This window comes from Crocuta crocuta, unplaced genomic scaffold (genome assembly GCF_008692635.1).
Source record: "Crocuta crocuta isolate KB4526 unplaced genomic scaffold, BGI_CrCroc_1.0 scaffold332, whole genome shotgun sequence".
Taxonomy (NCBI): Eukaryota; Metazoa; Chordata; class Mammalia; order Carnivora; family Hyaenidae; genus Crocuta; species Crocuta crocuta.
In genome coordinates this window covers 1,152,230-1,165,158 of record NW_027532025.1, presented here as the reverse complement: position 1 = coordinate 1,165,158, position 12,929 = coordinate 1,152,230, and the positions used below count along the sequence as shown (strand labels likewise).

Below are 12,929 nucleotides of genomic sequence, written 5' to 3'. Positions count from 1 at the left end.
CAATGAAATAAGAACAGTATTGTGTCTTTTGCAACTGTATCACATGTTCATTTTTTGGTTGATTTTGTTTTGTTTTAATTTAACAGCTATGGGCAATATTTTTAGAAGCTATTCATTTCATTTGTATTAAACAAAATAGCTTTGAGCTGGACTTTGTTTTCAAGAGCTGTTTCTATAACCCTGTGTGATGATATGCTTCCTCCTTCAGATTGTTAATTTGGAATCTTTTTTTTAGATATATATAGAGAAAACAAAATCTGATCAAGAGTAACTACTGATTCTTTTTGAAAGATGAAAACTTTATCTTTGAGTCTCTACATGGAATGTGTCATGAAATTTTTCTTGAATTAGTGGCTAAAGTTCATACATTGATTTCAACATTATATGGATAGCATCCAGTACCACCAGTTTCTAGATTTTCAACTGGGGCCGATGGGGGAGAAGAAGCATTTTAATACATTGTTAATAAATGAACATCACTAAAAAGTAGTTGCTATTAGAATGTCAAAAATATGTGATGACCCTTTAAATCCAGAATGTGTAAATGTTTGTTTACTCTTTAAAAACTGAACAGATTTCACTAGGTAAAGTTATTTGCCACTTAATGCTATTGTTAGCCATAATTTGCACTTTAGTTGGATTATATTTTCAATTTCTCTTTACGTACAAAGTGGAAAAATTCTGTTATACAAAGTCTTGATACTAAGAGAGATTGGCTAAGTAAAACACTGCATAGATAGTATAGCTTCATCCTTAGATATTTTACAAGCAAAAAATAAAAGACCAAAAGCCCTGTCATCCCAATTCAAGGTACTTGAGATAATCATGTACATGAAGATGTACCATTGTTGGGTGTGTACCTTGACGTTTTTTCAGTAACGGAAAACAAATTCACACTTCTTTCCCTAGTGCCCCTTTGCACTTGTGTGCCTAAATTAGCAATGTAGTGCTGGTCATACACACACCAACACAAAGAGAAGTAAGTCATGTGATTTTGTGATTTTTAACCCATGTTTTGGTTTTCCTTAGTTTCATTCTCTAAAGCTAATCCTTCTAGGATGTATTAATTAACTTGATTGTGAGAATCCTTTCACAATGTATGTGTGTATCCCATCATCACATTGCGCACTTTAAATGTATTACAATTTATCTGTCAATTACACCTCAATAAAGCTAAAAAAAAAAAAAAAGCAAGAACAATCCATCCAATTGGTGAAAATCTATAATACCAAATACATTTTAAAGCACTCTTTTAGGGGCGCCTGGGTGGCTCAGTCGGTTAAGCGTCTGACTTCGCTTGGGTCACGATCTCACGGTTCGTAAGTTTGAGCCCCGCATCAGGCTCTGTGCTGACAGCTAGCTCAGAGCCTGGAGCCTGCTTCAGATTCTGTATCTCCCTCTCTCTCTGACCCTCCCCTGCTCACGCTGTCTCTCTCTCTCAGAAATAAATAAAACATTAAAAAATATATATCTTTAAAGCACGTTTTTACTGTGAGAGAATAATGTTCTATATTATTTCCTTTTCAAAAGATGTCCAACAGTTGCCACATTTTTTAAATTTTTTATTTATTTCTGAGAGAGAAAGAGAGATATCATAAGCAGGGGAGGGTCAGAGAGAGAGGGAGACACAGAATCCAAAGACAGGCTCCAGGCTCTGAGCTAGCTGTCAGCACAGAGCCCGACGTGGGGCTCAAACCCACGACCTGCGAGAACATGACCTGAGCCGAAGTTGGACGCTTAACCGACTGAGCCACGTAGGCGTCCCCAGTTACCACTTTTAAAAAGCCTGATGAGCATCAGAAGTCAGTCACATATTCTTAATTTAATTAACCTGATATACAAAGAACTTGATAACTTAATGAATATTTATCTTCTATAACTTAATACAGAATACAAATGATATGATTTTTGGAAATAAGCTCTAAATCTGACATTTACATACCTGTTATATCAGCTAACCTCTGGGGTTTTTAAAAAAAATTTTTTAATGTTTATTTTTGAGAGAGAAACAGACAGAGATGGAGCATGAGCAGGACAGAGATAGAGAAGAAGACACAGAATCCAAAGCAGGCTCCAGGCTCCAAGCTGTCAGCACAGAGCCTGATCCTGAGCTCGAACCCGCAGACTATGAGATCATGACTTGAACCAAAGTTGGACACTTAACTTACTGAGCCACCCAGGTCCCTAACCTGTGTTTTTATGAAAAACAAAAACTAAAAACAATTTAAAGTATCAGTGTACAAGCGAGTTATTTAACATGAATTAAAAGCATATTTCATGCCAGGACCTGTGTTTGGTATCAGACCATTGATCCCCTGCCTGTTTCATTCCTCTAGAACCTAATAGCTATCCAAGCAAGAGTCTTTAAAATAAAATCAAGAAGATATTGAACTGAGTCTTAAAGCCATTTTTCAGTGACTCATTTCTTCCTCCAAGATTTTCTCCTCACTCACTGAAGCAGGAAAAATCTTCAACAGTCCCTTTTCATCCTGAGAATTAGTTTATGAAGCATCTACATAGAAATAAATTTCAAGGGATTCCAGGGATCAGTTGGCAATCTGAAACACAATATTCCTGCAAAATACCTAAAGGCTAAAATAGAGAAACAAAAAGCTTGTAAGAAAAGTGTCTACACGCCAGAAGCTTCTGAACTCAGAGTCAGGAAACGGTCCAACTGAGACACATTGACCTTTGTAACAGGAAGCTGGAAAATCAGGCCCATATGAATAGGGCTAACGTATTTATAAAAAGAAAAGTGCTTAGATGGACATTATGCATTTTTTGTAATTAAAGATACTTTCCTGTTTACTAAAAAGAAGCCATAGCAATCAAGTGGCCGCTTCCTGTGAAATGGAGATAAAGTTTTCATCTTTGGTATCTTATCGGAGTTTTCTTAATGCCGTCTCTTCTGCAGCCTCTCCCTTGCCTTCCGCTTACACTTGTAGTAGCCATGCATGAATGTATTCCTTCACGTTCTGGCTGCTCTCCAATGCTTGGTATTTCTTTAATTTGCTGTGCTGTTCTTGCAGAACATGTTTCTTCTAATGCCAGCGATAGCGAAAGTAGCTACCGTAAGTTATTGCTTTGGTTTGTGGTTCTTTTCTTTGCAATTGCTCCATTGCCTGTGGTGGTCATTTCAGATTTTTGCTGTTGTGTTCCAGTTGCTGCCCTTTATCATCCTCATCCAAAGCAAATGGCTTGAAATGAAATCGTCTTTTGATGTGGAAAGATACAAAAGACACTAGGGCCATCTGTGGACTCTTTTGTGATCTGTGCAGGCAGTAGCAGTCTTTCTAATAAACAATTCCAGCCTCGGTTGGCTGTGGCCTGCTGATGCACTTCTGGGGGGGAGGAGGGGCAAGGGGAGTTCAACCTGGTGGACTTTGACCTTCTACCCCCTAAAATAATTAAAACTCCCTGCAGGAGGGATGAAAAGTCATCAAGGTTTGATTCTCCTTCTCATTTTGCCTTTTTCTTTCTTTCTGGCTCCCCTGTGCAAGAGAAAGCTTGAGAAATTACTGTGTTCCTTTTTAATTGAGTGTGAACTTTTATATCTCTTCTCTCCCTGACTACTATTTTAAGGTAAAGACTGATAGATCTAACTTTATTTTCTTGATGGTTGGGAAGCGATGAAAAAGTTTCATCCTCTAATGTTGAAGGAACTCACTGTTTTTTAAGTTAGCAAATCTTGGATCAGAAAGCTTAACTTTCTGAAAAGGTAGGTAACTAAAAATTATCTCTGGTCTTTTTCTAGTCACCTCAAGCCATTTGCTTAGTGTATAAAAATATTCACCAAACACCAAGCAATCCCTATGATGCATTCTTGTGGTTTCTTACCACCTCTTCCTGGTTTTTGGTGACTAACATAGGTACATATTATTACTGGGATCCTCACAACTTCTATAATATTTATTTCTCCTCCTTCATAAAATGGGCTTACTCAAAAGCAATTACTGAGGATATTAAAAAACTACAGGCCCAATACAAATGATCCACAGCAACCAAGACAGAAATTGGTTGGGTTTCCCCCCTTGAATGGTGTATTAATTAAAATTGAGAGACTCTTTATTTTTGTTCTTCCATGACAGCATGGTATTTAATAAAACCATGCCTCTTTTTTTGTGGTAGAGTGCCCCCTGGTATTCAAGGAATATGACAAATTCAATGTGGATTTTGAGAAAGCCTTCGTAGAATCAGATTGGTAGCAAAAGAAGAAAAGTGGCAGATGGAGGGAGGGGCCAGTGGAGGAGGATGAAACATAATGCAGACAAAATGAAAACAGATACCCTTAATCAATTAAATAACATTAGAACCACTAATTTTCTTCCAATTCCAAGATGTCCAATGACAAGTCTTATTGGTGAAAGGAGTCAAAGGGTTCTTGTTCTCAAGATGATCCTTAACGTTTTTCCATTCTTCCCACTCTTGAAATTTTACGATTTTCCCAAATTGACGAAACACTTGCCTCCCCCTTCCCTTCATTTAATTTTCAAACAAAAAGAAACGAGGCCAAGAAGTGACCAAAAATTGCCTTCCTGACACATGAGGCACCCTCAATTTAGTATAAGGAAAAATATAAATTATGTATTGGATTTCACGGGACCAATGGCCCTAGTTCATCTGATAATCAGTTTTAAGTATTGTACTTCCATTCTGCACTCACAGGTATAGATAGGGGAAACATCTTACCTTCTCCTTTCAATTCTTTTTATAGAAAGTAGATATAAGAACTATGCTTTTCTCTGGAAATCCTTCTTAGAGTATTTTAGGGACCCCTCTTTTCTCTTTCAGGGGTAGGAATATTCTTCCCAGAATTATTTACTTAGAAAAATTGGTCCAAGGCTTTCAGCTGCTTCACAAGCTTTTGGTAGTGATGCTCTAAGATCACATCAATAAGTCTTCATTATCAAATAGTAGGTGCACATAAATATTTACTGAGTGAATAAAAGAAGCACTTGCAAGCAGCTTGAATAATCTATGAGAAGAGAGAAGAATTAGAACTGGACTCTATGACAGTATGAGAGCAAATGTGGAGTCCAACAATCTATGTTGGTTTGGGTCTCATCTGAGGTTACAGATCAGCCACTCAGATTGCTTTCTTCACAAACAAATGAAAGTAATAACAGCCTTTGTTGTAGCTTAGAGGGAAAAAAACATGTCTTTCTCCAAGATGGAAATATGAGGAATTATAGAGGGTTGTTCATTTATTCATTCAGCATCTACCATATGTTATGCTCTCTTCAAAGGCACTATGAGAGCCAGTATGAATCTCAACCAACTCTAGAACTCAGCACGCAAATAAACAACAACAAAATGCACAAAGTGCAACAACTTCTAGGGTGAAAGTCTGGCTGCATTTTTCTATTGAATTCCTGAGGTTTGCTGTAATTTTGACTAACTTACACTTGATGAATAGTAGTATAAACAAATAATAGAAAGACCCTTTTCTACTGATGTCCAGGTATTATTTTTTACTGTTAGAACCATTCTGTGTCCACTCCGGGACACAGTGGCTTTAAAAAATGGTTAGTGGTCAAAAAACAAAGTCCCAGACCAGGATGTCTCATAGCCCCAGAAGCTCCATTCACACTGCATCCTGGAATTACATGTCGTGATAGCCTTAAGTGAAGCCTCATATATTTCCCGAGATATACACATACACATGCACACACACGCACACAAACCTCAGTGTCTAATAAACAGCTCAGACCTTTCCTGCACCATCTCAAGCATTATTTTAAAAAAAGAGAATTTTTCAAAGTCCAACTGTACTGAGCACTAGCTATAATGCAGTTAATTACGCCGCACCTTGTGAAATTCTGCAAAAGACCCCCTTGAAACTCTCTTAATTAGGACTAATTCCAGATTTCTCTCTGCCAGCAAAGTAGTACAGTGCAGGCTTCTATCTGTTGTGATTTTTGTATCTTAGCTTTCAAACATCCTTGTATTAGAATGCAATAAAGACCATGTAGGCATAATGAAGACTGTAAGTCTCTACAGCTGAGACCTGCCTTCCTCAAAGCTCATAAAGTTCTTTATGTCATCATGGGTACAGGAGAACTGATGATTATCTTTCTAACCTATTGGTGTTGATTAGTTAAGCAGGATTTTCAAAACACAAGCCTTGAAAAAATGATCTGAGTGGAACTGAGTGCTGATATGAGGAGACCCAAAACTTTTCCACTGGAATTTATCAAAATAATGCCAATATTCTTCTCCTTTCTCCACTCTGCTCAAGGATTGCCCTTATATTTCCTCTAGTTCTTTGGCCTTTATAAAGCAATTTTTATTATCTATTTTTTATTTGATTTCTGCAATAAAATGGTGAGACATGTCTAGTATTACCAGTCCATTTTTCAGATGAGGAAGCTAAAGCTTCAAGAGGCAGCATAATATGATAGCATTAAAAGACCTATGAAGAGATTTTACTTCTGAATTCCATTTGTTGTCACTCTGCCATATAGTTTGTAATCCAAGCCTCTTTATGTTTTATCCAGTACATTTCAACTATTCCATACCACCTACCAAATTAACACCAGCAGAAACATTTATATAGCATTAACTGTGCACTAAGCCTGGTTTTCTATGTACATTGACTGATTTAATCTTCTGAACTCCTATGGAGACCCAGAACCACCAATTCACTATGTGACCTTGAAGAAATCACCCATCTTTGAACATCAGTTATCTCTTATATAAACTGAGTAGCTTGAGTTACAGCAGAGATGGCAAGCAGATTTTAACCAAAATCCCAACTCTGACCAATGGGTAATACTGCCAGAAGAATTGTATTGACAACTATGGAGGCCAAGTTGAAGCCCAGCAGTAATGTGGGCAACGATCAATCTGTGATGCTTATCAAGGGCATAAAATGGGGAGTGACGCCACATGCTCCATACTCGCCATCTCTGAATCACACGAGCCCCAAACCCTTTCTTAGCACTAATGTTCTATACCTCTAAGAACCTCATTTATTTTTAATAATCATCAAGTGCAGGCACTACACACTAAGTTTGGAATATTAAGTGTACTGCCTTTCCTGTCATTTCTTTTAGTTTCCAAAAATGCCCAGAGAACACCACCTTGCTTCTCTCGATCATGAGGAAATCTGAAGGTCTTACTCTGAGACCATCTAATAGTGACTTGCTTCCAGTTTAAACACAAAGGGTCTCACAGAGACTGTTACCAGAGGCCTCTGCTGACTCCCTGACAGCTGCAGCTCTCTGCACACAGCACTGTGCTGCTCTCCCACTTTCAGCCATGCACTTGCCAAAACAAGACCAAGTAATAGTTTGTACCTTTTTGTCAGCTGTTATTTCTAAGTGCCAACATCTCCTGAGCAAAAAATAGAAAAACTACTAAGGATGACTATTGTACCAAGATGACACACAGCAGCATAAAAAAAACAAAAAACAAAAAAACAGTTGGTGTTTATAGATGGAGCACCTTATGGCCTCCCAGTAACTCGGACTGGATTCAGCTCCTAAGTTTGCCACCCATTCTTTGTTCATTGGTAAGGTCTGCCCTTTCATCCCCATCCCAACAGAAAATTCCACACCTCTTTGAGGAGTCAAAAAAAGATGTAGTTCTAAATCTTGACTCCACTACTTAGTAACTGAGGAAACAAGCCCCATTAACACCTCAAGCCTCAGCTTCTTCATCTGTAAAATGGGGATCATTAGAGCACCGACCTCAACAGAAGTGGCTGTGAAAAAGAGAAGGCAATAGGTGTGAAAGCCCTTTATGGCCATACAGACATGAATTATCTTTCCTTTATTGCTGTGACTTTTTATTCCTCCTTCCCTTAGTCTCCTTCACATTCCCCGTAGGCCTTTTCATTCCCACACATGAAAGTAAAAATTGGTTTTAGATGCTGTAATCACAGCTATTACATAATCCCATCCATGAGAGCTTCCCTGCAGGCTTCCTAACATAGTACCTGATTGGCACAGGGTCTTTGGAATTGGGACAGGCCCTGACAGAAGGATGCTGTCACTGCTATTGGCCAGATTTCCTGCTCTGGACAAGAACCAGTGCCTTTTGTAAGTTAGACAGTAAACCAAAAAGCAATGGATAAACAAAAGAACTACAGAACTCTCTAACAAAGTTAATCAAAGTCGTATTGCTTTGTCCTAGTTTTCTGAATCACAAATGCAACATCCTGACACCAAATGTCTTACTTAAGGTTTGCCTTTAGAATGTCCCATCAGAATGATCCGTAAGGACATTGGAAAAAGATTCCTGTGGGAACATGACGTGTTATATTTATTTTGAGAAAACCATACTTCCTAAAATGAAAGCATACAGACAGAAACATAAAGTAAAACCTATCTTTGGCCTCATTACTCATCCCATTTCCTACCACTAAAATCAGGATGCAAATTCATTGACATTTTTTTTTCCTTGATGAGCACTGGGGACCCAATGGTAAATGAAACCCAGTTCTTGCCTTTATGGAGTTCCTAGTCTAGTAGAGAGGCATAAGTATCTCCTAATGTTTAAAACCTTTGGTTATCCTGTGGTCAGGATTCTCCTCTCACATGTTAATCATTCCATAAAGATTTCCCAGTAAAGTTACAGTCTAATGCTGCAGTACTAGTCTCCATGTTGCTATCCCCAAAGGTATACTTGGTCCCCAACCATTTTAACACTACCTTCTGAATTCCTATGACCTCTCCCTATCTCAGCCTTTAGACAACTGAAGTCAATCACTTTCATTATTTTTTGGCCTAGACTGTGTAAATTTCAGCTGTTTAGTTTATTAAAAAGGAATCATATTTTCCTGAATAAAAAATATTAATTGTAACCTGACTCCTCACATATCAAACCCATGCCCAGGTGTGGAAAAGTCCCTGACTATCCCTGGAGCAGCCATGAGTAGATGTCACTGAGAAGGCATGTCAGGCTCATTCCCCATGTCAAGAAGGCATGCCAGGCTCATTCCCCATGTCATGAGGAAGTAGTTTAGCCTCACAGTGCCATTCTCAGAGCAAGCTTTCTTGACAGTGAGAAGAGATATGACTCTGGCCTGGTGCCGTTTCTCACACTTGAAAAAGTAAGACACTCTCAACCCCCTACGCCATCCCAGCTACCTGATCTCCGGGGAAGACATTTATAATTCACAGCTTTATCCCTATGTTGCCTAATTTCCCCCAAATTAGTTGTCATTACCAAAACTGTCCATAACATTAATACCTTTTATGAAATTAACTCACTTTTCCTGATGCTATGGCTATTAAAGGAGGAGCACATGACTTTGACAGATGGAATATGTATCAAGGGGGATGAGAAGGGAAAGCAATGAGTTGAACTGCCCTTTGGTCAGGAAAAAACACCTCCTAAAACCCTCCTCTATAGAACAGCATACAGGAAGTCCTTTCCAATAGCCCTAAATTATTTTGGTATCAAAAGGCAATCGGTCTTGGGCCTAATGAGAAGGAAAGAATAGACCCTTCTGGGTTCACAGCTGAACCAGTCTAATCTCATGCCCGTTCATCACCTGGGTAAAACAGATGTTTGAAAAAAATAATTGCCTAAAACCAATGAACTTTCCATGGTCATTTGTTGACTTGAGGCCCTCTGTGAATTAGAAGGCTTGCAGTAAATGTCATTGGAGAGGCTGACACTTTTATTACATTGTCTTCCTTAGTTCTCTTTCCAAAGTTTTAAGGCTAGATTTAGCAGTGATTCTAATCAGTGATTTAGGAGCCTCCTCAATTTTTTATCTTCTTGAACTATCCAGCATTCTCCTAATGAATTAACATTGCAATAAAGTCTTCAGTGTCCTGTGGTATATGCTGATGAAGTGTTTGCAACATAAGTGAACCAACCAGACACTTGCTTTTGAACAATGTGCTTTTTTGGGAAATTAAATAGAAGACGAAATATCAAGTCCAGGAAATCTGATAATGTGGCAGCACACTATTGGATGGACCCTCTTCTCGAACTGAATGGTTTCATTATAAGTAATAGGGGATCCACTTCCTCAGTGTCAGACAGAAGGCAGTCTTATAGGTCACTGCCCTGCTGAACTGCAGGCAGTTAGCCTTCAGTCATTGCTTAGAGTTATGACCATCGATAACATGATAGTATAATAGTGCTAAAGAGTTTTATGAAGACGAAGGGATTGGGGGGAGGGTTCAAGGAAAGAGAACAAGGTAAATGAACCCTGAACCGTGTCTGTTTCCTGTGTTTCAGAGCAGGGCTTGTAGCTGTGGTATGTGGTATATGACTGGTTGTTAGTTCACTGTAATTTTCCTTTATTCTTTTCTCAGGAGGGCAAGAAGACTTCATTCTTTCTTATGAGCCTGTCACAAGGCAGGAAAGTAAGTTTCTCAGCATGCTCTGGTTCCTGATTTCCAGGCCACATCATGTGACATCATTATAGGGTCAAAGAGGGAAGGACTAAGGATGATAAACTCTGCTGAATGCTCCACTGTCCCCAGACCAGACTCTGCTCTCTGTTTGGTCCTATTATCAAACAACTTCCCTGCTAAGCATGGGCAGTGACAGGTCCTAGGAGGTTGGAGCCACCCTCCAGATGAGTGGTCCTAAGTGGAAGGAGCCCATCGAATCACTAAAAAGCCCCACCTGAAGGACAAATGGATAAACTCTCCTGGGAGACTGATGTCTGCTCAGAATTGAAAAAGGCTTTCTAGCAGACCTGTCCTAAGATACAAGCCGTCTTCTGGGTGGCTCCAGAAGCCTGCATTTCTTTTACTGGGAGGCTAATGGCTATTGACACGGATATTGCAGAGAAAATTCAAGCATCGAAGGAGGAGTTGTACCAAATGGACTTTAGAGTTCTTTCTAACCTCATGACACACAGAATTGGGAAAACCCCAGAAGAGAATAGAGAGCGGTTGGAGCTGAGGAAAAGAAATTATAAAAACATAAGGTGTCATTATACTAACAATTGCTTCTTAAAGTCATTATCTAAACAATGGCCAAACAGCTACTTTGGAAATTTTTTTCTCCCACTCAACTGAATAAATTCAGTAGTTGTTTTGACATTGTGCAGGCAAAACCTGAGTGTAAGCTAAACGCCTCCAAGTGTTTCTTTTCATTGACAGACACTGCGGTTGCTTTTCCCTATTGGTAAATTCCAGAAAGTGGGCACAGCCAATGTACTGAACGTTAAACATCAATTTCTCATGCAGGGCTGTGTGGGCAGTTCATCCAATGAAGTAACGACCTCACCAGTTCTGTTTGGCATTTTTGCCTTAACACTCACCCACTCAGAACAGTTTTGCAGTCATGTCCAAGTCTTTCTCCTCATTTGCATCTTCCCTTCCCTCTTTGCAGTAAACTATACCCGGCCAGTGATTATCCTGGGTCCCATGAAGGATCGGATCAATGATGACTTGATATCTGAATTCCCTGATAAATTTGGCTCCTGTGTGCCTCGTAAGTATCATTTCTCATCTTTCTAGAAAAAAAAGCTTGACTCCTTTTGAGATAATAAGGTGTAATTCTGTTCCTCTGATGGTCTCTACACTGATGCAAATGCTGTCAGTTACCTATTATCTATCTTTTTTTATCTGAGCATCTTATTTATAATTTTCTCTGCTTAACACTTTTCATCAGTGCTGCCATATATTGTTATTTATTGGGTATAATATGTTCTCCAAACTGACTGTGGTCCCCTAGAAGGCAAGATGAATACTTTCTTTATAACTCCCATAGCATTTAAAATAGCATAAGAATAAATAAATAGACAAATAAATAGCATAAGATTATTGATAGTCATCAGTATGTTCTTATAAATTGATTGAAATGCCACGGAAACATTTTTTTCCCATAGAATAGGAGAGATCAGAAACAAAGCCATATATTAAAATCATCTCAGGATGACGTAGGGCCTTGTGTCAATCCCAAAACAAAACAGCCTTTTCCATGTGTGATAACAGTCTAAGGTGTTGAGAGGATGAAGACAAGAAGGTGTATAAAATCTTAATCTACCCTGTAGGCCATTACAGACTTTAATCTGCTTTCTTGTCCATATGGATAATCATCAGGTCTTCTGGTCCCTCTGAGTGTAGCCCCCTAAGGGTCCATCTGCTCTACCTCCTCCCTTGCACCACACCTTCCCATTCACCCACTACTGCCCCTGTGTCACATAGAAATGTGTAGAGGCCTTCTGTGTGTATGTGTGTGTGTGTGTGTGTGTGTGTGTGCGTGTGTGTGTGTAAACAGAACCTCCCCCGTCACCAGGTAATTTCAACTTATTAGATAATTGAGCTGTTAACTCTGATTCCAACAAACATTTTTTTCACTCTACATTTTTAAGCTTTTTTTATGCTTTGAAGTGTCTCGTACACCTCAGCACTGCGGATGTCACCCAGAATACCTAACAATATCAGGAGTTGGTGTGTGTGAGTACATAGAGGGGAGCTGGGGTGATCTCTGTGTGTCATAAAACTGTTCCCAGTAAGAAACTCTAGGGAGAGATCCTGCCACAGAGCATATATTGAGAAGGGCTCCAGACAGAAACGATCAAGTCAAACCCTATTCCATTCATAGCAGCCTCCAGTGTTTTCCCCCACTTTGGAAAGAAAAAACCCAAATGGTCTTTAAACATCGTTCCCACTTTCCCCTCCACCTTGTGCTCTTTCTCTTGTTTTAATAGCACTATTTTATGATAACTAACGTGTGTTCATTGTACAAAACTTGGAAAATGCTAAAAAGAAAGTTAAATTAGAAAATTTTTAAAATACAGAATTTCACATAGGATCCAGAGATAACATCATTGTTAGTATTTTCATAGATTTTTACCTATTCCTTCTTTTTATACACACATTTTCTCCTCTGATTGGGTGCACATTGGATGTATACAATTTTTTTGGCTTAAAAGTATTTTCAAAGTATTTAAAATTTTATATAAATATTTTAAATTATTATGTCATAATTAATAATTCCTAATTTATGGG

The 12,929-nt window shown here is 38.7% G+C and overlaps 1 protein-coding gene across 10 annotated transcripts in view; it reads left to right on the top strand.

Moving 5' to 3' along the window:
• Positions 1-12,929, top strand: part of DLG2 (discs large MAGUK scaffold protein 2) — a 1,377,464-nt gene that overhangs the window by 1,348,576 nt on the left and 15,959 nt on the right. For 8 of the 10 annotated variants that reach the window (XM_077776205.1, XM_077776203.1, XM_077776212.1 and 5 more), the window contains 2 exons: positions 10,275-10,325; positions 11,305-11,406. In XM_077776205.1, coding sequence (XP_077632331.1) covers positions 10,275-10,325; positions 11,305-11,406 — 153 coding nt within the window. Of the gene's footprint in view, positions 1-3,029; positions 3,072-10,274; positions 10,326-11,304; positions 11,407-12,929 lie in introns of all 10 variants that reach the window. The other 2 variants (XM_077776202.1, XM_077776208.1) reach the window with 1 other exon arrangement.